Consider the following 22,650-nt stretch of genomic DNA (forward strand, 5'->3'; position numbering starts at 1 on the left):
GAACCAGGTTGGAAAATAAATTCAACATAGAAACGATTTGCTGGTTGTCTGCAGTGTCAGTCTTTGGTTTTAACCACAAAGTTATGTCACGTCAACAGATGATTTGTCTTTCCTTGTTAAAAAGGAAGCAAGTTGCTTGAGTAGTCATGGTGACTGTATTTTGTGACAACACACACAATAGTTACAAAAACTATAGTGACAAGACGAAGAGAGACTCTCAATTGGTTTTGCTCGACTCATCGTGTCCTGTCCTCTGTCCTCTCCTTGCCTGCTTTTGAAAAAGGTCAAAGGTAATCGCGGAGTGAAATGTGAAAACAAATGCGCTTGTATGAAATGACTCTCCTCCACTCATGCGTCATCAAGCAAAGGACTTCTAGAGGGGTGGAATCCCCAAATAAATGTGTAAAGTGCAAAAACCAATTGAACTAGTTGTGTGCAAGACATGTTATAGATAAAATAATTAGCGTATTTTTTAAATGTGAGCATGCTCTCCTTAGAGAAAACAGCATCTGATTCAAAGGGGGTGTGTATACACTATTGAGTATTCTCTGCCAAAGTAGGTAATGAAGGAGGTGAGCAGATTCCTGTTTGCCTTCTAACGAATTGACAATCTCCTCGACCACTCGACCCCTTATCGGTTTCCAGTTCATGCAGGAGAGGAGGACGGAGGAATCGAGGAGAGGATGGACTTTTTCCAATTGAGATCCTCCAAAAGACCCAAGTAATAATAAATACATTTCTAATGATAACAAATATGGTTGATCTTAGTAAAATGTCTGCCTCTTTAATTTCGATGATCAGTCTTTACAATATTAATTTGTATGCATGTATTTTGTCTACTTTTCTCTAGTCAACATTGTGTAGCACACAGGGATTCATATTGAAGGTGTGTTCATTACAACCTCTACTTTCTTGTCAAAAGATATGTCAACATTAGATTAGAATAAAACAATACTTTCAACACAATGTTCATCTACAGTGCATGTGCTTGTCTCACTCTTGATCATCAACCCACCCCACGCTGCATCCATCCAACAGACAGAGGCCTTGTTACAGAGTGTGGTTTACCTTTGCATATCACTTGCAACTGAAGGCCCCCTTCAACAGGAAGCTACTGTGGTCTTCTGAGTAAGAAGACCACGTCTGTGCTACTGCTCAGAACTTTGTTCCATTGGCTGCAGCTACAAATAGTATTTGGGTGAGTACAGTAAAATAAGCATTTATGAACCTAAATTAACTATATGTGTCATGCACTAAAATAACCTGGTTTATGTGCATGAATATGCTTCATAGTTGTTAATAATCACAGAAAAAGCTGTCTACATGAACATAATCTAAGTACTTGTGATTGTTATAACGTGAATAACATATAAAATAAATTAAGTACCAGTTTAAATGTAACACTATATTAAATGTTTTCAGATATGTATAAAATTAAACGGGAAGAATTGAAAGAGGCACAGCTGCTCAGACAGGAAGTGACCTAATTGATTCCCTCTGTGTCTGAACTTAGTTGCAGAGGTTTGCCATTTACCTTGCTCATATAGTAGCTACTGAATGTATGTGCCTGATACTTTCACTTACATTTCTGATACCACTCACCACCATATATTAAAATACAGAAAATGTTCTTGGTCAAAACTGACGGCTGTTTTTTCTGGATGGTATTATGTTATACCTCTGTTGCTTCAATGGGTAAGTGCTTAAGATAATGAATGATAATATAGATATAGCATTTTATGTAGAGATATGAGAGAATAAATGTAGAATAGGAGAGTAGAAATTGAAGAGAAGCTTCCTGTCGTGAGTGTGTTGTGCATCAAGAAAATAATGGTGTAATTCTTTAAACCCTATATTTAGCTTACAATAGAAAAATGTATGTATGCTGCTGAGAATTGTATATCTTAACCATTACATTTCAATGTTTGTATATGAGCCTGATAACCGTCCAAACCCAACACTCCTCCTTTAGGTAACAAACATTGCCATGCCTCCTGTAACACATCCACCCTCCAGGCTCCACTGGGCTCTGCGGTGCTCTTGTCATGCAGCTTTGGGTCTACCTCTCTGGGCATCAGCCCTGGCCATGGATGGGTGGTGTGGAACCAGATCTCTGGTTCTGGTGCCAGCCTGGTCAACATCACATCCTCTGGGAAGGTTGTTGCCTCCTTCGGTTGTCTGCATATCATATACAATACTAGCCTTCTTTTTTAGCTTTGAGACTTTAACCTTTTAAAAGCATTTTTTACCTTATTTTTAATGTATAGCTTTGTAATTTCTGCATGTAATAAAAAGCGTTCTTCAAATAATATGTAAATAAAATACGAATGTATTATTATCAGGTGGACTTTCTGGACCCTAGGCAAGGCAGAGTGAAGGTTTTCCCCAATCAGGGAGGTCTGGGGAACTTCTCCATCAGCATCGATGCCCTTCAGGCCTCAGACCTGGGTTCCTACTGCTGTGAGCTACAGAGTAATGACCAGTGCCATCGAGTGGAAGTTGAGGAACTTGATCAAGGTAACACTGTGCTAGTATCTACAGTATCTCCAGTGGCTCAGTTGGTTGGAGAATGGTGCTTGTAACAATACCTGAGTTGTAGGTTTGATTTTTCTTGTGACCTCAACCAAATATTTGTATCAAAAGAAAGTCAGTTTATTGTTACATTAGAACAATAATCTCTTATACTGTTGTATCCGAAAATCTAGGACCCTTTCAAGTCACCTGTAATGAGTCAAAATAATTGGTGTAGGCTTCATACTGTGTATGCAAACTGCAGAGATGCACTCTGTATACACAGCATGTGGTCGGTTTTTCCTTACACAATCACTTTATGTAAGGGCCAACATATTTCTGGTCGGGTTAGACAAAGCAGCCCTCTTGCTTAATGTTTCCTGTAAGGTACATGTACCTTACAGGAAACATTAAGCAAGAGGGCGGCAGTTTTTTGTTTTTTTTACGTGTTATTTCTTACATTAGTACCCCAGGTCATCTTAGGTTTCATCACATACAGTCGAGAAGAACTACTGAATATAAGATCAGCGTCAACTCACCATCAGTACGACCAAGAATACGCTTTTTGCGACGCGGATCCTGTGCTCTGCCTTACAAACAGGACAACGGAGTGGATCCCATGCAGCGACCCAAAAAAACGACTCCGAAAAAGAGGGAAACGAGGCGGTCTTCTGGTCAGACTCCGGAGACGGGCACATCGTGCACCATTCCCTAGCATTCTTCTTGCCAATGTCCAGTCTCTTGACAACAAGGTTGATGAAATCCGAGCAAGGGTAGCATTCCAGAGGGACATCAGAGACTGTAACGTTCTTTGCTTCACGGAAACGTGGCTTACTGGAGAGACGCTATCCGAAGCGGTGCAGCCAACAGGTTTCTCCACGCATCGCGCAGACAGGAAAAAACCTCTTTCTGGTAAAAAGAGGGGCGGGGGCGTATGCCTTATGACTAACGTGACATGGTGTGATGAAAGAAACATACAGGAACTCAAATCCTTCTGTTCACCTGATTTAGAATTCCTCACAATCAAATGTAGACCGCATTATCTACCAAGAGAATTCTCTTCGATTATAATCACAGCCGTATATATCCCCCCCCAAGCAGACACATCGTTGGCTCTGAATGAACTTTATTTGACTCTTTGCAAACTGGAAACCATTTATCCGGAGGCTGCATTCATTGTAGCTGGGGATTTTAACAAGGCTAATCTGAAAACAAGACTCCCCAAATTTTATCAGCATATCGATTGCGCAACCAGGGGTGGAAAGACCTTGGATCATTGTTACTCTAACTTCCGCGACGCATATAAGGCCCTGCCCCGCCCCCCTTTCGGAAAAGCTGACCACGACTCCATTTTGTTGATCCCTGCCTACAGACAGAAACTAAAACAAGAGGCTCCCACGCTGAGGTCTGTCCAACGCTGGTCCGACCAAGCTGACTCCACACTCCAAGACTGCTTCCATCACGTGGACTGGGACATGTTTCGTATTGCGTCAGACAACAACATTGACGAATACGCTGATTCGGTGTGCGAGTTCATTAGAACGTGCGTTGAAGATGTCGTTCCCATAGCAACGATTAAAACATTCCCTAACCAGAAACCGTGGATTGATGGCAGCATTCGTGTGAAACTGAAAGCGCGAACCACTGCTTTTAATCAGGGCAAGGTGTCTGGTAACATGACCGAATACAAACAGTGCAGCTATTCCCTCCGCAAGGCTATCAAACAAGCTAAGCGTCAGTACAGAGACAAAGTAGAATCTCAATTCAACGGCTCAGACACAAGAGGCATGTGGCAGGGTCTACAGTCAATCACGGACTACAGGAAGAAATCCAGCCCAGTCACGGACCAGGATGTCCTGCTCCCAGGCAGACTAAATAACTTTTTTGCCCGCTTTGAGGACAATACAGTGCCACTGACACGGCCTGCAACGAAAACTTGCGGTCTCTCCTTCACTGCAGCCGAGGTGAGTAAGACATTTAAACGTGTTAACCCTCGCAAGGCTGCAGGCCCAGACGGCATCCCCAGCCGCGCCCTCAGAGCATGCGCAGACCAGCTGGCCGGTGTGTTTACGGACATATTCAATCAATCCCTATACCAGTCTGCTGTTCCCACATGCTTCAAGAGGGCCACCATTGTTCCTGTTCCCAAGAAAGCTAAGGTAACTGAGCTAAACGACTACCGCCCCGTAGCACTCACTTCCGTCATCATGAAGTGCTTTGAGAGACTAGTCAAGGACCATATCACCTCCACCCTACCTGACACCCTAGACCCACTCCAATTTGCTTACCGCCCAAATAGGTCCACAGACGATGCAATCTCAACCACACTGCACACTGCCCTAACCCATCTGGACAAGAGGAATACCTATGTGAGAATGCTGTTCATTGACTACAGCTCGGCATTCAACACCATAGTACCCTCCAAGCTCGTCATCAAGCTCGAGACCCTGGGTCTCGACCCCGCCCTGTGCAACTGGGTACTGGACTTCCTGACGGGCCGCCCCCAGGTGGTGAGGGTAGGCAACAACATCTCCTCCCCGCTGATCCTCAACACTGGGGCCCCACAAGGGTGCGTTCTGAGCCCTCTCCTGTACTCCCTGTTCACCCACGACTGCGTGGCCACGCACGCCTCCAACTCAATCATCAAGTTTGCGGACGACACAACAGTGGTAGGCTTGATTACCAACAACGACGAGACGGCCTACAGGGAGGAGGTGAGGGCCCTTGGAGTGTGGTGTCAGGAAAATAACCTCACACTCAACGTCAACAAAACTAAGGAGATGATTGTGGACTTCAGGAAACAGCAGAGGGAACACCCCCCTATCCACATCGATGGAACAGTAGTGGAGAGGGTAGCAAGTTTTAAGTTCCTCGGAATACACATCACAGACAAACTGAATTGGTCCACTCACACAGACAGCATTGTGAAGAAGGCGCAGCAGCGCCTCTTCAACCTCAGGAGGCTGAAGAAATTCGGCTTGTCACCAAAAGCACTCACAAACTTCTACAGATGCACAATCGAGAGCATCCTGGCGGGCTGTATCACCGCCTGGTACGGCAACTGCTCCGCCCTCAACCGTAAGGCTCTCCAGAGGGTAGTGAGGTCTGCACAACGCATCACCGGGGGCAAACTACCTGCCCTCCAGGACACCTACACCACCCGATGTCACAGGAAGGCCATAAAGATCATCAAGGACATCAACCACCCGAGCCACTGCCTGTTCACCCCGCTATCATCCAGAAGGCGAGGTCAGTACAGGTGCATCAAAGCTGGGACCGAGAGACTGAAAAACAGCTTCTATCTCAAGGCTATCAGACTGTTAAACAGCCACCACTAACATTGAGTGGCTGCTGCCAACACACTGACACTGACTCAACTCCAGCCACTTTAATAATGGGAATTGATGGGAAATGATGTAAATATATCACTAGCCACTTTAAACAATGCTACCTTATATAATGTTACTTACCCTACATTATTCATCTCATAGGCATACGTATATACTGTACTCTATATCATCGACTGTATCCTTATGTAATACATGTATCACTAGCCACTTTAACTATGCCACTTTGTTTACATACTCATCTCATATGTATATACTGTACTCGATACAATCTACTGTATCTGCCTATGCTGCTCTGTACCATCACTCATTCATATATCCTTATGTACATATTCTTTATCCCCTCACACTGTGTACAAGACAGTAGTTTTGGAATTGTTAGTTAGATTACTTGTTGGTTATTACTGCATTGTCGGAACTAGAAGCACAAGCATTTCGCTACACTCGCATTAACATCTGCTAACCATGTGTATGTGACAAATAAAATTTGATTTGATTTGATTTGAAATAAAACCACCTCTTCCTCTCTTCAGACAGTAGAGATCTGCAAGTGTTGTTTTTCAGCGTTGGTGGTGTGGCCGTCCTCATAGTGCTCCTGAGTGGCTGTTTCTGCTGGGTGAAATGGACACGTGAGCACCCCCATGTTCCTCTTTCTGACTCCCTCAGTCTTACTTCAGTACTGGAATGATATTGATGAAGCAGCTAGCATGGTATACTGCACAGTATAGAGTACATTGACAGTTATTCAGGCTAATTTGAATCTTCCTATGAGCATTAAGCAGCATCCTTTCTTTCTGATGTAAATGTTATGATGCTGATTGGGCAACTTTGCAAGCTCCTTCCATGTGTCACATGAATTGACACTGGAGAGACAAAGCAGGTACGGGGAATCAAACATTTACTAAGGAACGGACATGGAAGGAGACAGGAACAGCGTCAGCACAAGGGTAACAAAGACAAAAACAATTAATGCATCAGAAGGGAATAGAGCAGGGGAACTGACAAATATAGGGGAGGTAATAAACAGGTGATGAGTGAGTCCAGGTGAATCCAATATCGCTGATGCGTGTGACGAGGGAAGGCAGGTGTGTGTAATTGATGATGGCAGGAGTGCGTGATGCAGGGCGGCCTGGCGCCATTGAGCGCCAGGGGGGAAGAGCGGGAGCAGACGTGACACCATGTCAGTTATGTAGCTACATATCCTACTAAAAAGATGTACATTGCACAGTTTAAACAGGCCTACATGCATGTCTTAATTCCACCCAATATGTGGAATTAAGCAGTGGAACATTTCAAAGTAACCTAATATTTTTGTGAAATGTGATGTACTTGTACTTTCAATAAAGACATAACGCCTGAAAACATGATAATCTTATAGCAGTGCCTTTTCTTGTTTTATTACCTCTATAGTATTTGAGCACCCTTTTCAAATCTGATTGAAACATGAAATTAATGTAGAATTCTGTATAATATGACAGGATCCAGTACACTTCCTGAGGACGTTGCGTGTAGTGACGATGTTGGGAGAGACGTGGCACAGAAGAGAGGTAAAAAACGTAAGCACACGTAGGTTACACACACACACACACACACACAGTGTCTTTTAATGTCCATGTGGTTAAGTTTATGCCACATTACAACATCATTATATATTTACCAAAACAAGACCACAGTACAAAGTCATGGTGCATTTCCAGACTGATGCTCACATCTGTTTTTGTCTTAATTTAGGAGCCGGCAATGAGCGACCTATCTATGGTACATTTTATTATTTTAGATTTACCATTTTCATTGAATGGAATTTTAATGTTGTTTTCTTTTCTACATGGACCTAGTTTGAACTGTTCTCTTCCCTCCTTTCAACAGAAAACAATGAGCACGATCCAACCAGAATGCAGCATGAACCGACCAGAATTCAGCAAAATCCAACCAGAATTCAGCAGGATCCAACCACAATTCAGTATGATCCAACCGGAATTCTGCATGAACCACCAAGAAACCAGCACGAACCACCAAGACACCAGCACGAACCAGCTAGATACCAAAATAAACCAGTGAGAGATTTGAGTGAGAAAAGAAGAGGGTTTCATAGAGGTGAGCTATACTTTATGTAACATACAGTCAACATTCTATAATAATTTTGCCTTGTTCAATGATACCAATATTTTCATCCTGCTTGGTATTCATGTTGCATTCAGAAGTAACTGAACTTAATGGACTTTCCTTCCCCAGAACTCATGAGCAGATTGCACCAATCGAGTCTCGGACAGCATTACTATGGTAAAGTCAGAGCTTTTTAATGAGCAATTTACAGTATCAGCTTGCAGTGATCCTTTTATGAATTACATTGACTCATCGTGAACTCTGACAGCAAACCAAGCAGAGATCAATGACCAAGCCAGAGCTCAGATCGACAGCCACCAAAGAGCAAACGAGGCAGAGACCAACCAGGAGGGAAGATTCCAAATGGACAACCGCCAAAGAGGTATCTTACACACTATGTTTTACAGTAATCTCTGATACAAATCAATATGCACTCTAGCATTTTGTTATCAATGCCTTGTCTCCTTCTCATTGCAGGAAGCTTTTGGAGAAAGAAACCCAAAGAGAGTAAGTTTTTTTTCTCCTCACAACATACTGTATAATCATTCTAACTGATCTTGCATTGAGACCACTCCCTCTCTCTTGCACTCTCTCCCAGAATGTGAATATAAAAACCCTATCTACAACAAGAGTACAGACCAAATCAACAAATGATGGGGATGATGAGGATACTGGGTCTCAACACCTTGGTCTCCTTTTTGTTTGGGTTGTATTTTTTAAATAAAGTATTGTCTTGAAAGTGAAACAAATATGAAATAAAGTGAAATAATTTTTGCTTCAATGGTTTGAGATTCTTTCATGCACCAATGAATCATCCAATGGGAATCAGAAAGGATCTAATCAAGGCCATTAACCCTAATGACCCTCAGCTGTGTAACCCCACCAGTGGATGGTCACCCAGGCCCAATGTCCACTGTTTGCTGACCATCAGAGATCATTTGTTATTCGCGGAGTGAGAGGGATATAATCCATACTTTCAACCGCACTTTAAATAGACATAAATGACACTGTGAGTGGTCATAATGGGTATATGTCTCTCTACATTCCTAAAGAGCAATTCACCCATTTTGCATTTAACATTTATGTCCAAGGTAAGTAACTTATGTATTCAACCCTGATCAATCAAATGGCAATATCATCGGTTATGTGTGTGTGGTTTTGGTTAATTGATAATGTCCTGTGTATTCAAATTCACACAGATGAAAATGGTGGACACTACAGGGCAATAGATATTGCTCTTCAGTGCCACTATCTCATGGGAGAGACAGACCGGTTCGTTGTCTTTTCTGTTCCCTATTATGGCTGTCTCTTTGTGGAAAGAGTGTAATCAGCAGCTTTATAGTGTGAGATTATATCAGTTATCAGCAGTCTGTAAACATTCCCTTCAGAGGAAATTAGCAAGGTTGACAATCCACATTGAGAAGTTCTCCTGGGCACTGCGACAAGGACAAGGTTTCTCATCACCATCTTCCAGAATGCCACTTTCTCCCCTCTGAACCTGGACACAGTCCAGATCCCCTCCAGCCACAGCCAGAACTGCAAGTCCAAAACCAGGGCTGACCACTTTGTTACCTTTCGCTTTCCATTCACCTACTGTGGCGCTCAATCACAGGTGTGTACCATATTGATGGTCTATTTCTCTATCAGATCTCCTTCCCTATCAGGTCAAATTGATTATTTTCCTTGGGCCTACTTTCAGATTGATAAAAAATTATCTAACGGCCTATTCCACATCAGCGTAGGCTGATAATATTTTTGGTATCTCAGATTGTTCTTGCAATTCTCACAGAAAGTTAATTGGTAGGAAAATGTTTGACATGCCTTTTTACATTTGTATCACACAAACAGTTTCTTAGAAAATCATGATGAAAGTGGCAACTTCAGGCCCTTTTTAGACCTTTACATGCCTCCTGTAAGACCCTATGATCTGTGAACCAACATTCTAGTGTCATCATACTCCTTATAGTGTACTCTCAAATGTAGAGTATGTCTAGAATCAATTTTTCACATTCATTTATTCAACATTTAAAATATGAATATCCTCTTACAGGTACTTCCACTCTCACCGATGGGAACCGCCAGTGACTGTGTGCTCTTACATGTTTACTACCAAAACCAACAACTACAAGCCATTTGCAATTGTTCACAGATGATCAATCCCTATTGACTTATTTTCCAATGGTAAACCACTGGGTTCAGGACTTGTTGTTTCCATTGTCAAGTGCCCCTACAGGGGTGACAGCCACAGGACTGCGTTTCTGCCAGTGGTCCGCAGTAAGGGAGTTAAGTATCCATCACATTACAATTGGTTTGTAGTCAGGCCATTCTCCTTTGTGAAATTCCATGAGTTTACAAAGTCTGAGTGCCTGTTAACTCATACAACTAAAATTGCATTGTGTGAAAATGATTAGATACTTTTCAGTAACTGGGTGGTATTCATCACCACTTTCTGGGCACAGAGGCTTGAATGCTCCTGTTTACAGTGAAAATAATGAACTTATTGTAGACACTTATGTCAGCCAATTAATAACACTATCCCCCAGCTATACTTTCATTATGATACAGAAGTCTGCATAGGAACCGGCTGCTCAATGCCCTGTAACAGAATCATTTATCATAATAATCTTATCTGTACATTTACTGTAATAAAAGACTGACAAAATTGGCTCATTGTAGCAATCGAACCCTTGTGTGTTAATGCAATTGTACGTTTTGTCATGAATTATAGCATATTATTCCATTTAATAGTTGAAAATTGTGCATAAAGGCAATACTTCTGCAGGGACTTTTCAGACATGGGGAGCGGCTTACAGTAAACGTCAGGGTATTTGGCCAAGACAGGGACCAATGAAAACGTAGAATGCGTTGTATCCGGAAGTCGCTGTGTTTCATCGTTTGCCGACAGAAACGTGTGTAACTTGGAATCTTTACGACCTAAAAGTTAGAATATTGTGGAGGAGAGTCAGACCTACAACTCTATATAAGTAAGTAAGCAGTTATGTGTTTACTCTTTGTTAGTGTATACGTGTAATATAAGTTATTGGAACCAGCTATTGTCATCATTCTCTTTCGCATAGTTAAACAACAATAGAGTCCATCATGTCGAAAAGGACGGAGTGGGATACCAAGGGAGATTCAGACGAATCAAATAACCTGCTGATCTATCAACATAAGGCCAAACTTCAACAGGCTGTCAAAGACAATTCATTCTTGGTTGTCACTGGCGAGACTGGCAGTGGGAAAACGACTCAACGTCCCCATGGGACCTGTGTACAGAATTCAAAATTGACCCAAACCTCTATTCCCTTTATTATAGCATTTGTCTATGTGATGCCCTTATAGAGAGGTCTGAAAGGTTTAGATAGGTGTAAACTTGTATTAATTATGTAGGATTATGTAATAGCAAGATTGGCATCACCCAGCCTCGGAGAGTAGCAGCCATCACTGTTGCCCAGAGGGTATCACAGGAGATGCACTTTAGTTGGGGTAGAGAGGTTGGATATCAAGTGTGCTTCGATGACTGCACGACACAGGTGAAAGAGCTCCAAGACACCTGCCTACTGGATCAGTGTTTCCCAACGCTGGTCTTCGAGTCACCCAACAGTACACATTTTCATTGTAGTCCTGGACAAACACCTCATTCAACTTATTGAGGGCTTGATGATTATTTGACAAGTTGTATCAGGTGTGCCTGTCCAGGGATACAATAAAATGTTTTACTGTTAGGGGAACACTGTACTAGACTGCTCAAAGTGATACTTCACATAAATTATTGGATACGCTTATGTGTTAGGCATCTTGAAGGTGTTCTATAGGTCAACGTATTGTCGCTGAAATGTGAAGGGAATTAGAGTGTTGTGTATATCAGCAATTGTGTGTCTCTGAAAGGAGATGTGTGTGTTGTCAGGACACGCTGGTAAAGTACATGACAGACGGCTGTCTGCTGAGAGAGATCCTGGCAGACCCTGTTCTGTCTCAGTACAGTGTAGTCATTTTGGATGAAGCCCATGAGAGGAGCCTTAACAGGGTCAGTAATAGATGCAACTACTTCAAAACAGTAATCTGGTTATATCCCCAACTCCATCCCTCAGTTGTATAACCAAAGCAAGTGGTGGGGCTGCTGTTTTGCTGATAAACAAATCCCAGATTGTAAACGGTTGTGTAATGTGTTTTACTTTAGGACATTTTACTGGGTCTGTTGAAGCCAACCCTCTCCAGTCCAGATAAGTCCTCTTAAGGGCTGCTCTGTCCCCCTGAAGGTGGTGGTAATGTCAGCCACCCTGGAGACAGACAAGCTCTCTGTGTTCCTGGGAGGCTGTCCTGTCTTCACCATCCCTGGAAGAACCTTTGTTCTGTTGAATTTGTTTTTCAACAGGACAATGACCCAACACACCTCCAGGCTTTGTAAGGGCTATTTGGCTAAGAAGGAGAGTGATGGAGTGCTGCATCAGATGACCTGGCCTCCACAATCACCCGATCTCAACTCAATTGAGATGGTTTGGGATGAGTTGGACCGCAGAGTGAAGGAAAAGCAGCCAGCATGTAAGGGCATGCTCCAGTTTAAACTGTTCTGCCTTATTATTATTCGACCATGCTGGTCATTTATGAACATTTGAACATCTTGGCCTCGGGGACGAGGCCGGGGGGGGGGGGCGAGGCGCAGGGCGATCCAGATGAAGACGGTGGAACTCCGGGGCGAGGCGCAGGGCGATCCAGATGAAGACGGTGGAACTCCGGGGCGAGGCGCAGGGCGATCCAGATGAAGACGGTGGAACTCCTGCAGCATAGATGGGTCCAACACGTCCTCGACCGGAACCCAGCACCTCTCCTCCGGACCGTACCCCTCCCACTCCACGAGATACTGAAGGCTCCTCGCCCGGCACCTCGAATCCAGTATGGAGCGAACGGAGTACTCCCCCCCCCCCCCCCCCCCCCCCCCGATGTCCAGAGGGGGCGGAGGAACCTCACGTACCTCAGACTCTGGGAGCGGGCCAGTCACCACCGGCATGAGGAGAGACACATGGAACGAGGGGTTAATACGGTAATCAGGTGGAAGCTGTAACCTATAAAAAACCTCGTTCACTCTCCTCAGGACTTTAAATGTCCCCACAAACCACGGTCCCAGCTTCCGGCAGGGCAGGCAGAGGGGCAGGTTTCGGGTCGAGAGACAGACCCGGTCCCCCGGTGCGAACACCGGGGTCTCACTGCGGTGGCGATCTGCATTAACCTTCTGGCGCGTCACGGCCTGCTGAAGGTGGACACGGACGGCTTCCCATGTCTCCTCCACGCACCTGAACCAGTCGTACACCGCCGGAACCTCGGTCTGACCCTGATGCCAAGGCGCCAGAACTGGCTGGTACCCCAGTACGCACTGGAAGGGAGAGATGTTAGTGGAGGAGTGGCGGAGCAAGTTCTGTGCCATCCTGGCCCAGGGCATGAACTCCGCCCACTCCCCTGGCAGTAGGACCGCAGAAACCTGCCCACATCTTGGTTCACTCTCTCCACCTGCCCATTACTCTCGGGGTGAAACCCTGATGTAAGGCTGATCAAGACCCCCAGATGTTCCATGAACGCCTTCCAGACCCTAGACGTGAACTGGGGACCCCGATCAGACACTACATCCTCAGGCACCCCGTAGTGCCGGAAGACATGTGTAAACAAGGCCTCCGCAGTCGCACACCCGTCGCACACCAGAACATATCTTGCACAAAGCTTACAAACAAACAATCACCGACAAGGACAATGAGGGGAAACAGAGGGTTAAATACACAACATGTAATGAATGGGATTGGAACCAGGTGTGATACAAGACAAGACAAAACCAAAGGAAAATGAAAAGAGGATCAACGATGGCTAGAAGGTCTGCGACTTCGACCATCGAATGCCGCCCGAACAAGGAGAGGGACCAACTTCGGCGGACGTTGTGACAAAACAAGTGCTCAGCATATGCGGGAACTCCTTCAAGACTGTTGGAAAAGCATTCCAGGTGAAGCTGGTTGAGAGAATGTCAAGAGTGTACAAAGCTGTCATCAAGGCAAAGAGTTGCTACTTTGATGAATCTCATATGAAATATATTTAGATTTGTTTAACACTTGTTTTGGTTATTACATGATTCCATATATAGTTTTGATATCTTCAGTATTATTCTACAATGTAGAAAATAGTAAAAATAAAGAAAACCCCTTGAATGAGTAGGTGTGTCCAAACTTTTGATTGGTATGGTATATTGTCTCTACTGTATGTATGGGGGAAACTTTGAGTATGAACAAACCTCTTGTCTGTGACAGGTTATCAAGGTGGAATTGGATGTGCACACAAGTGAGATGGCTGGAGATATCCTTGTGTTTCTAACAGGTAAACCTAATGATAATCTCCAGAATATTAATGTAATGATTACAGGTTCATATTTTTTTTTTGGTACAACTTTATAACAGGGCTGTCTGATATTGAGAAGGCCTGTGACATGTTGTATGCGAAGGCTTAATTCATAGACTACGTTACGATTTGCAGGACCGTAAAATGGAAGGGCTGCTGATCCTGCCCCTGTACAGATCTATGCTCACTGGTAAGATTTCCGGCACTGTCTGAGTACCCCTCACTGTGACATTCACATATAGAAAAACAGATGGAGTTCCCTTTTACACACAAGTGGACACAGTTCAGCATTTCATTTGCTTGCTAAATCAAAATAATAAAGTCATGACATGACTGCATAGAGCTGTTTTTATCCATCACAAAATGCAAGGCCTCAAATTTCATGACTGTAATTTGCTCACTGCAGGTATATTGCTGACAGTGAGTTAGTGAAGCAACTCAACCATAACTCAAGGGTTATGGACCTCCTCAAAGTGGTTCTGATTTCAAAGTAAGTCCCGGAAGTCCCTGTTTGTTTGCTTCCTTTCGTTTTGTGCCTAATGAACAGAGCTGTGATGTTGTAGGAGCGAGGACCTGCAGAGAGCAGGCCGAGCAGGGAGAACCTCCGCCGGGACTTACTACAGTCAGAAGTTCTGGGACAGGTGCATGCAAGAGTACACCATTCCAGAGATCCAGAGGACCAGTCTCACTGCTGTTATCCTCACACTCAAGTGCCTGGAAGTTCATGATGTCATCAGGTAGGTACAACTCCACTTCCTCAAGTGATCAGAGAAACCAGTGTCCGTTTTTCAAGACTGTGATAATACAATACAATCCAACAAGTCATTTGAGGCCATGTTTGCTTGGTCTGTCCCTCTTAAGGTTCTCTTACCTGGACCATCCAGAGGAGAGGTTCACCCTAGAAGCATTGAAATGGCTTTACCAATGTGACGCCATCGACAGGTGAGAGATATAGACATACTGTATATTCGTGTACATCTGTCATTGCTTATACAAATCTCCACCAGATACATCTACAACCACATAGGGATACAACTCTGCTGTTTTCACCATCAAGAACAGAGGGAACCTACTACATACAGTATTGGCAGTTCTTCATGACTATCACGACTCAATCTTTTTCTTAGCTCTTGTAAGCTCTTATCAATATCCCCCTCCCCTGTGTGGTGTCTGTTGGAGAGGTAAAGTGACCCAGCTGGGTGAGCTGATGGTAGAATTCCCCCTGCCCCCAGGGCTGACCCGGGCCCTGCTCCAGGCTGTCTCCCTAGGCTTTGAGGAACCTCCTGCTGCCTGTAGCCACCATGCTGTCTGCGGAGAACATTTTCATCAGACCAGGTGGACAATAACGGCATGAGGCCTCGGTTTAGCCAATGAAGATGTGGTTATGTCAGAAATACACATGTATACATCATGGCCTTTACTGTTTTATTCCATTGGATTTCAGTCAGACATAATCCCAAGTCATAGTTCTAATCTAAATGTTTAGCATTTCTCTCTCTGCAGGCCATCCAGAGAAGCTGAAGGAGGCAGATCAGAAGCACAGGCAGTTGGGAGTGCAGACGGGCAGCTGTAATGACTTCACCATGTGGCTCAGTGTGTTTGAGAAGGACAAGGCCAGGTATACAAACATAACTCCTCTTGATGTATTTAATAAGCTACATTAAATTCACTGCATTCATATTCATGAGTCTCCATCTAACGTGAGCTTGTTTTGCTGCCTACTTGTTGTGATGCCCCGTCAGCGTGATGTAAAGACAACTATATACACCGGAGGGCGCTAAAGTCAGCCTTCAGCGAGGAGACCCAGCTCCTCCTACGAATACAACAGGAGTTTGTTGTTTGTTTATTTACTTATCTTATTAGTTTTTGTGTAGCTAAAACTATGATGTGAAGCTCTGAGCATGTATGTACAGATATATAACCAGGGTATGTCCGTTGTTTCCAGAAGAGAGATTTCCCTATGGAGAACTTTGATGGTAATAAGAGTGAGCTGTTCAGCAGATGTCTATGCACTGGTTACTTCACCAGGGGCGCTCAGAGATACACATGGCAAGAAGGTACGGCTTTTATCCCAGCAGTGTTAAAAAGTCAAGAAAGATAACTGAAATGTTGTGGTTTTCTCTCAGGTCAGTTGGAAAGGTGTTTTGGACAATGTATGGGCACGGATCCATGGTTCACATTCATCCATAATCAACGGTAAAGACTTCCAGGACTATATTCTGATCACTTCAGAACAATCCATTAAATCCCCAGAATGCATATTACACATCAAATCAAATCAAATGTATTTATATAGCCCTTCGTACATCAGCTGATATCTCAAAGTGCTGTACAGAAACCCAGCCTAAAACCCCAAACAGCAATGTAGGTGTAGAAGCACGTCAATCTCCATCTCTCCTGCACGTTAACCTGACTCCCCCTCCCCCGTAGCTCTTTGACCAGGAGGACCAGCTGGACTGGTGATCTTCCATGATTCCTGTGCTCCATGAGGTGGGAGCAGCGTGGCCAGAGAGGAGGTGGCCAAGTGGGAGACCAAGGAAGCAGCTAAAAGGCAAACAGGTGTTTGATGGGCTCTGGTGATCAAATCAAAATCTAATCAAATCAAATTTAATTTGTCACACACATGGTTAGCAGATGTTAATGTGAGTGTAGAGAAATGCTTGTGCTTCTAGTTCCAACAATCCAGTAATAACCAACGAGTAATCTAACCTAACAATTTCACAACAGCTACCTTATACACACAAGTGTAAAGGGATGAAAAATATGTACATAAAGATATATGAATGAGTGATGGTACAGAACGGCATAGGCAAGATGCAGTAGATGGTATCGAGTACAGTATATACATATGAGATGAGTAATGTAGGGTATGTAAACATAATATTAAGTGGCATTGTTTTAAAGTGGCTAGTGATACATGTATTACATAAAGATGGAAAGATGCAGTAGATGGTATAGGGTACAGTATATACATATGAGATGAGTAATGTAGGGTATCTAAACATTATATTAAGTGGCATTGCTTAAAATGGCTAGTGATACATTTTTCACATCCATTTATTAAAGTGGCTGGAGTTGAGTCAGTATGTTGGCAGCAGCCACTCAATGTTAGTGGTGGCTGTTTAACAGTCTGTTGGCCTTGATATAGAAGCTGTTTTTCAGTCTCTCGGTCCCTGCTTTGATGCACCTGTACTGACCTCGCCTTCTGGATGATAGCGGGGTGAACAGGCAGTGGCTCGGATGGTTGTTGTTCTTGATGATCTTTATGGCCTTCCTGTGACATCGGGTGGTGTAGGTGTCCTGGAGGGCAGGTAGTTTGCCCCCGGTGATGCGTTGTGCAGACCTCACTACCCTCTGGAGAGCCTTACGGTTGTGGGCGGAGCAGTTGCCGTACCAGGCGGTGATACAGCCAGCCCGACAGGATGCTCTCGATTGTGCATCTGTAAAGGTTTGTGAGTGCTTTTGGTGACAAGCCAAATTTCTTCAGCCTCCTGAGGTTGAAGAGGCGCTGTCTGTGTGGGTGGACTATTTCAGTTTGAGCATGAATTTACTGGTATAGAATGAATTGTATAACATTTGTTTCTGTAGCTGCTCCTTTATTATATACAGTAAAGGTCTCATAAAAACGTTGAATGGGGGGGGGCAAAGGTTTTTGAAATGGAAAACGTAATTGAGCATTCCTATTGGACAAGATAAGTTACTGTAGTGACTTTTCTGATCAAGCCAGGCCCCAAGGTGATTTGTATGCTTTGTATGCTTGTTTTGTTCTTCTTATAGTCATTATGTGTGTTTGATTTATTCCAGAGGGGTCTGCTGAAGACGCATTCAAGAAACTGGAGAAACGGAATGATGAAAGCTCAGTGAACGATGCCCGTTCTCGCTACCTACAGAGAAAACAGGAGCGGCAACAAGGCAAAGCACACTCATCCTCAGGACACTTATCCTCAGGACACTTATCCTCAGGACACTTATCCTCAGGGGAAGAAGGACTCCGTTATTGGACTGACCAGGACAGAAGAATCTCCACTCAGGGGTTAAAAGTCTGACCGCCATAATAAACTGCACAGGCGATGTTCAAAACAATGCTTTACAACACAGGAGTCTGAGAGTTGAGGGTCAAACATTGTCCTTTGTAGCTCAGTTTGTAAAGCATGGCGCTTGTAATGCTAGGGTAATGGGTTCACTTCCTGGGACCACCCATGTGGAAAATGTATGTATGACTGTAAGTCACTTTGGATAAAAGTGTCTGCTAAATATTATATTTAAATATACATTAATAATGAATCCTAGTCATATCAAATGTCTAGTACTGAAGATGTTTTATGCTATGTTATCTTTTAGTGGTATATTTATTTTTTAGTTTCATACAAATCAACGTTTTTGTCATGAGAGTACATTTTGCCAGTGGAGGTCCCCATTCTCTTCTGGTTCTGGGACAGTTACAGAATTACATACAGTTTGTCAATATGTCACCCAACAGTGTTGTCAAATCAGCACATTAGAAAACAGGAGAACAATCACAGGCACTTTATTTTGTACATCGCTGCCTTTTATAAAATAGAGGTTAATTTCGTAACTGCCATTGCTCCGTGATTTTTTAAAACGTATTTTTGTGTCCTCCATTGGTAGTCATACAAACCAAATAAGACTCATGTCCCATCATCCTTTGCGGAGAGACTTGCGTCATTCACATGCGCTTGTTTTGGTCCGTCAATGTGCGAACCAAACGTGGCTTAACAGAAATTGGCAATATCCACAGATAAACTTGTAATTCTTCACATTTGATCGATTAAATTAAGTCCGTTAACATATCGTGTTGATAAGTCATCTGACAGGTGAGTGAAGTTGTCGTCGTTGTATTGGAATGAATGTTGCTAGCAGTTTGGACGTATGGCTGCTAAATACCATGTCTGATATAACGCTAGTTTGTTCAATCTAGAAGCAGGTTAGCGTTGATTTCATATTTTCTGGAATCTACTGCCAGTACCGAAAAGCATCACACTAATCTAGCGACCATTTATTCTAATACACGTGCGTTCTTTTTTACCTGTTCACGTAATGAATTCCCGTTAGTTACAGCTCTGGTCAAGCATGTTCGCTGAGGAGGATGAGTGGAACGATGACCCAGAAGCCAAAGCTCTGACCAAGACGGTCATCAGCAGTTTCAAACTGTCTGACAGCACCAATATCACGGTGAGCAACCATCTCAATTTTCTTTATAATTAAATGTACCTATGTAGCTAGCAAGCCAGGCACAACTCACGTTGCCAGTGACCACATATTCAAATAGAGGGTTGAATTTTGGTTTTCCTATGGTATTTAATTTGACACCTTCATTCTCCATTCCCGGACAGACAAAATGTGTTGGGAAGAAGAGTTTGTTACGGACCCTCCAAACACTAGGGTCCGTACCAAACTGGAGCAAGAGCAATGGTGCCCCTTGGGAAGCAGGCAGTGACAACGAAACAGAGGCCATACTGACACCACACACCAAGAGGAAGAAGAAAAGAAGCAAAAGAGGACGCAAGAAAGTAGCTGTTTCAGGAGAAGAGACCGATAAGGACAGTGGAGATTTGTGTGCCGAGGAGACTGCAGTGCCTGTAGCTAAGAAGCCAATAAAAGCAAAGAAACCAATAAAAGCAGGTGAGTTTCACAAGCACTGGCAACTGTCAATTGATTGTCTTAAGTTGAAGAGGTTTTCTTTATTTCCTAGGGTTCATAAAGGTAAAGAATAGAGAGTCCATTATGGGTGGTAGTCAACAAGGAAAAGCAGCAACAGATGCTGAGATTGAGAGATTAAACCGAAAGCAATGGAAAAACAAGACAAAGAACAAGAAGAAATGTAAAAACAAATACAAAATAAAAAATGGAGAGAATACCACCCCCCCAAAAAACACAAAAGCAGAGACCACTGTGCAAAAGGATACAGAAGATGGACCAAAAACAGCTTCTGGTGTGAACAGGGAAACAGTGGTCGTCCAGACACACCGCCATACAAAGGGGAAAAAACAGCAGAAAGAGGGTGAGCGTAAAACACAGAAAGGGAAAAAGGTCCCAGGGGGAAAAGAGATGACTTTCAATGAGACTGCTTCCACTCCAGACACAGAAATAGTTCAAAACAATAAGAACTTGTCAGAGAAAAAGACAAAGGGGAGCATTCAAGAAAAAGCAGTTCCACTAGGTAAAGAGTTAATGACAGAAGAGGAGAAACCTCAGGAGCTGGTTAGGGAGGAGCAGCACGTGGAGCCGCCCGGCAGTAAGAGGAGGAAATGGGACGAGAGCAAAGGGCAAGACCGGCGGAGAGAAAAGCTCAGGAGTATGCTCCATGGCCAGAGCCCGGAAAAGAAAGAGAAACCTGCTGAGCAAGAGGAGGAGACACGCACCACAGAGGAGGTGAAAGAGGCTTCTGCAGACCGCTCGACTGCTCTGAGGTCCCGCATGGAGCAGCGTTTGGAGTCAGCGCGGTTCCGCTATATTAACGAGGTTCTGTACACCACGTCTAGTGGGGAGGCAAAACGCATGTTCAGACAAGACCCCCAGGCTTTTAGCATCTACCACAGGGGCTTTACGGCACAGGTCCAGCGCTGGCCAGCTAATCCTGTCGACGCCATCATCTCCTACATACGCCGCACGTGAGTTGTGTTATGCTTCTATCTGACCCTAACATACTTGCATTGTTTGCAATAAGTCTGTTTGCATAGTTTTTGTATTTTTATTGTCTTGGTTCTGGGGTGGGGAATCCACATTGAAATAGCATGTGGCTTTCTTTGTAAGACCATTTGTGTTGATTTCAGGCCTGCCTCTCTGGTAGTGGCAGATTTTGGCTGTGGTGACTGCAAAATTGCTCTTAGCTTGAAGAACAAAGTGCACAGTTTTGACTTGGCACCTATCTGTGACCGTGTAACTGTCTGCGACATGGCCAATGTGAGTCCAACTTTACATTGATCCCGAATCTGTTTCATCCATGCCTGTTTACTATGCAGTCTGTTTTTCATGTAATCGTGATGTATGATTTCTATTGTTGTCCCACCTGTCTGCAGGTACCGCTCGAGGATGGTACTGTGGACATAGCTGTATTCTGTCTCTCTCTTATGGGGACTAACCTTGTGGATTTTCTAGTTGAGGCTAACCGTGTGCTGGTGATGGGGTAAGATATATTGTGCAGAAAAACAAAGCTACAGTATGTCAATATGCTGGAATAGAAGGTGTTCCCATTTATTTTCCATATTTATGTCATCATTTATTATTATTATTAAACAATTTGTCATTTTTTGCAGGGGTATCCTGAAAATTGCAGAGGTGGCAAGTAGATTTGAGAATGTGAGGAACTTCATGGGTGCTTTGTCCAGCCTGGGATTCAAGTTGGTCACAAAGGTAAGGCAGTAATCATAGTAAACTGGGATGGCCATGTTTTTGTCTTTAGCTTTAAAAAATTCATCTTTACAATACCCTACCCTATTAATTTTGCTCCCTCCTTAGGACACAGAGAATAGCCACTTTTACTCCTTTGAGTTTGAAAAGATTGCAGAAGCTCCAGAGAGGGTAAAGGCAGCAGCAGGACTGGAGCTGAGGCCTTGTTTGTACAAGAAACGATGAGGGCAACAGTGATGAGAACATGGGAGAAACAGTTCCAAACATATGTTCCAAATGGCACTCTATTCCCTTTATACTGCACTACTTTTGAACAGGGCCCATGGGGCTCTGATCAAAGGTAGTGCACTATATAGGGAATAGGGTGACATTTGGGATACACCCACAGGAGAGAAGTCAAGCAGGAAGGGCAGTAACAGAAAATGTATCTTCTACTGGATGTAAATATGAAAATGACTTTCATAGATGAGCTGGTGTTTTTGACGCCCAAACAATGTATCAAGGATTGTTGATATTGTCAATAACCGTTTGTGGGCTTTCAAATGTCTGTTTCAAAGAGAAAACATGTTCAAAAGTTGTTGACAACATTGGTATATTTTTTGATTAAATCAAAAAATAATTGTATTGCATTAAGTCTTATCATGCACAATAATTTAAGATTTATAAAGCAAGAAGAAACATTCTTATAAGATGTATAGTTTAAAGTCTGTTGTAAAAATCTCTGTCTATAAGTGCTTCAACATAATCGCAGCATTGCATTCTGCAGTCTAGTTTCAAAGGGTATTCGCAAGCCTCACTCGTCTCGAGTGTACATGCAGTCTAGTTTCAAAGGGTATTCGCAGGCCTCACTCGTCTCGGTGTACATGCAGTCTAGTTTCAAAGGGTATTCGCAGGCCTCACTCGTCTCAGTGTACATGCAGTCTAGTTTCAAAGGGTATTCGCA

At 43.5% G+C, this 22,650-nt stretch overlaps 2 protein-coding genes across 6 annotated transcripts; both read left to right on the plus strand.

Annotated features, from left to right (window-relative positions):
* The first annotated feature begins 1,522 nt into the window (after positions 1-1,522).
* On the plus strand, positions 1,523-8,742 carry LOC139382818 (uncharacterized). Of its 2 annotated transcripts, none has more exons than XM_071127041.1 (11): positions 1,523-1,695; positions 1,973-2,157; positions 2,343-2,517; positions 6,392-6,487; positions 7,337-7,414; positions 7,590-7,616; positions 7,725-7,952; positions 8,091-8,138; positions 8,230-8,343; positions 8,439-8,468; positions 8,560-8,742. In XM_071127041.1, the coding sequence occupies exons 1-11, from the start codon at positions 1,626-1,628 to the stop codon at positions 8,613-8,615; spliced, it is 1,107 nt and encodes a 368-aa protein (XP_070983142.1). In that variant the 5' UTR covers positions 1,523-1,625; the 3' UTR covers positions 8,616-8,742. The 2 variants fall into 2 exon arrangements, with proteins under 2 accessions (XP_070983142.1, XP_070983143.1); XM_071127042.1 differs by having other exon boundaries at positions 7,337-7,405.
* A 2,083-nt stretch (positions 8,743-10,825) lies between these two features.
* LOC139382773 (ribosomal RNA-processing protein 8-like) lies at positions 10,826-22,393 on the plus strand. 4 transcript variants are annotated; one of them, XM_071126920.1, is made up of 20 exons: positions 10,826-10,945; positions 12,142-12,324; positions 14,222-14,315; positions 14,472-14,526; positions 14,743-14,826; positions 14,900-15,073; positions 15,198-15,278; positions 15,840-15,954; positions 16,079-16,166; positions 16,282-16,393; positions 16,463-16,532; positions 16,767-17,784; positions 18,141-19,171; positions 19,410-19,529; positions 19,691-19,979; positions 20,050-20,968; positions 21,131-21,260; positions 21,377-21,483; positions 21,614-21,710; positions 21,816-22,393. In XM_071126920.1, the coding sequence occupies exons 14-20, from the start codon at positions 19,428-19,430 to the stop codon at positions 21,930-21,932; spliced, it is 1,761 nt and encodes a 586-aa protein (XP_070983021.1). In that variant the 5' UTR covers positions 10,826-10,945; positions 12,142-12,324; positions 14,222-14,315; positions 14,472-14,526; positions 14,743-14,826; positions 14,900-15,073; positions 15,198-15,278; positions 15,840-15,954; positions 16,079-16,166; positions 16,282-16,393; positions 16,463-16,532; positions 16,767-17,784; positions 18,141-19,171; positions 19,410-19,427; the 3' UTR covers positions 21,933-22,393. The 4 variants fall into 4 exon arrangements, with proteins under 4 accessions (XP_070983021.1, XP_070983019.1, XP_070983020.1 ...); XM_071126918.1 differs by lacking the exon at positions 12,142-12,324 and having other exon boundaries at positions 10,855-10,945; positions 14,249-14,315; positions 16,079-16,532; XM_071126919.1 differs by lacking the exons at positions 12,142-12,324; positions 14,743-14,826 and having other exon boundaries at positions 10,855-10,945; positions 14,249-14,315; positions 16,079-16,532.
* Positions 22,394-22,650: the final 257 nt, after the last annotated feature.

This window comes from Oncorhynchus clarkii, chromosome 24, assembly GCF_045791955.1.
Source record: "Oncorhynchus clarkii lewisi isolate Uvic-CL-2024 chromosome 24, UVic_Ocla_1.0, whole genome shotgun sequence".
Lineage (NCBI taxonomy): Eukaryota > Metazoa > Chordata > Actinopteri > Salmoniformes > Salmonidae > Oncorhynchus > Oncorhynchus clarkii.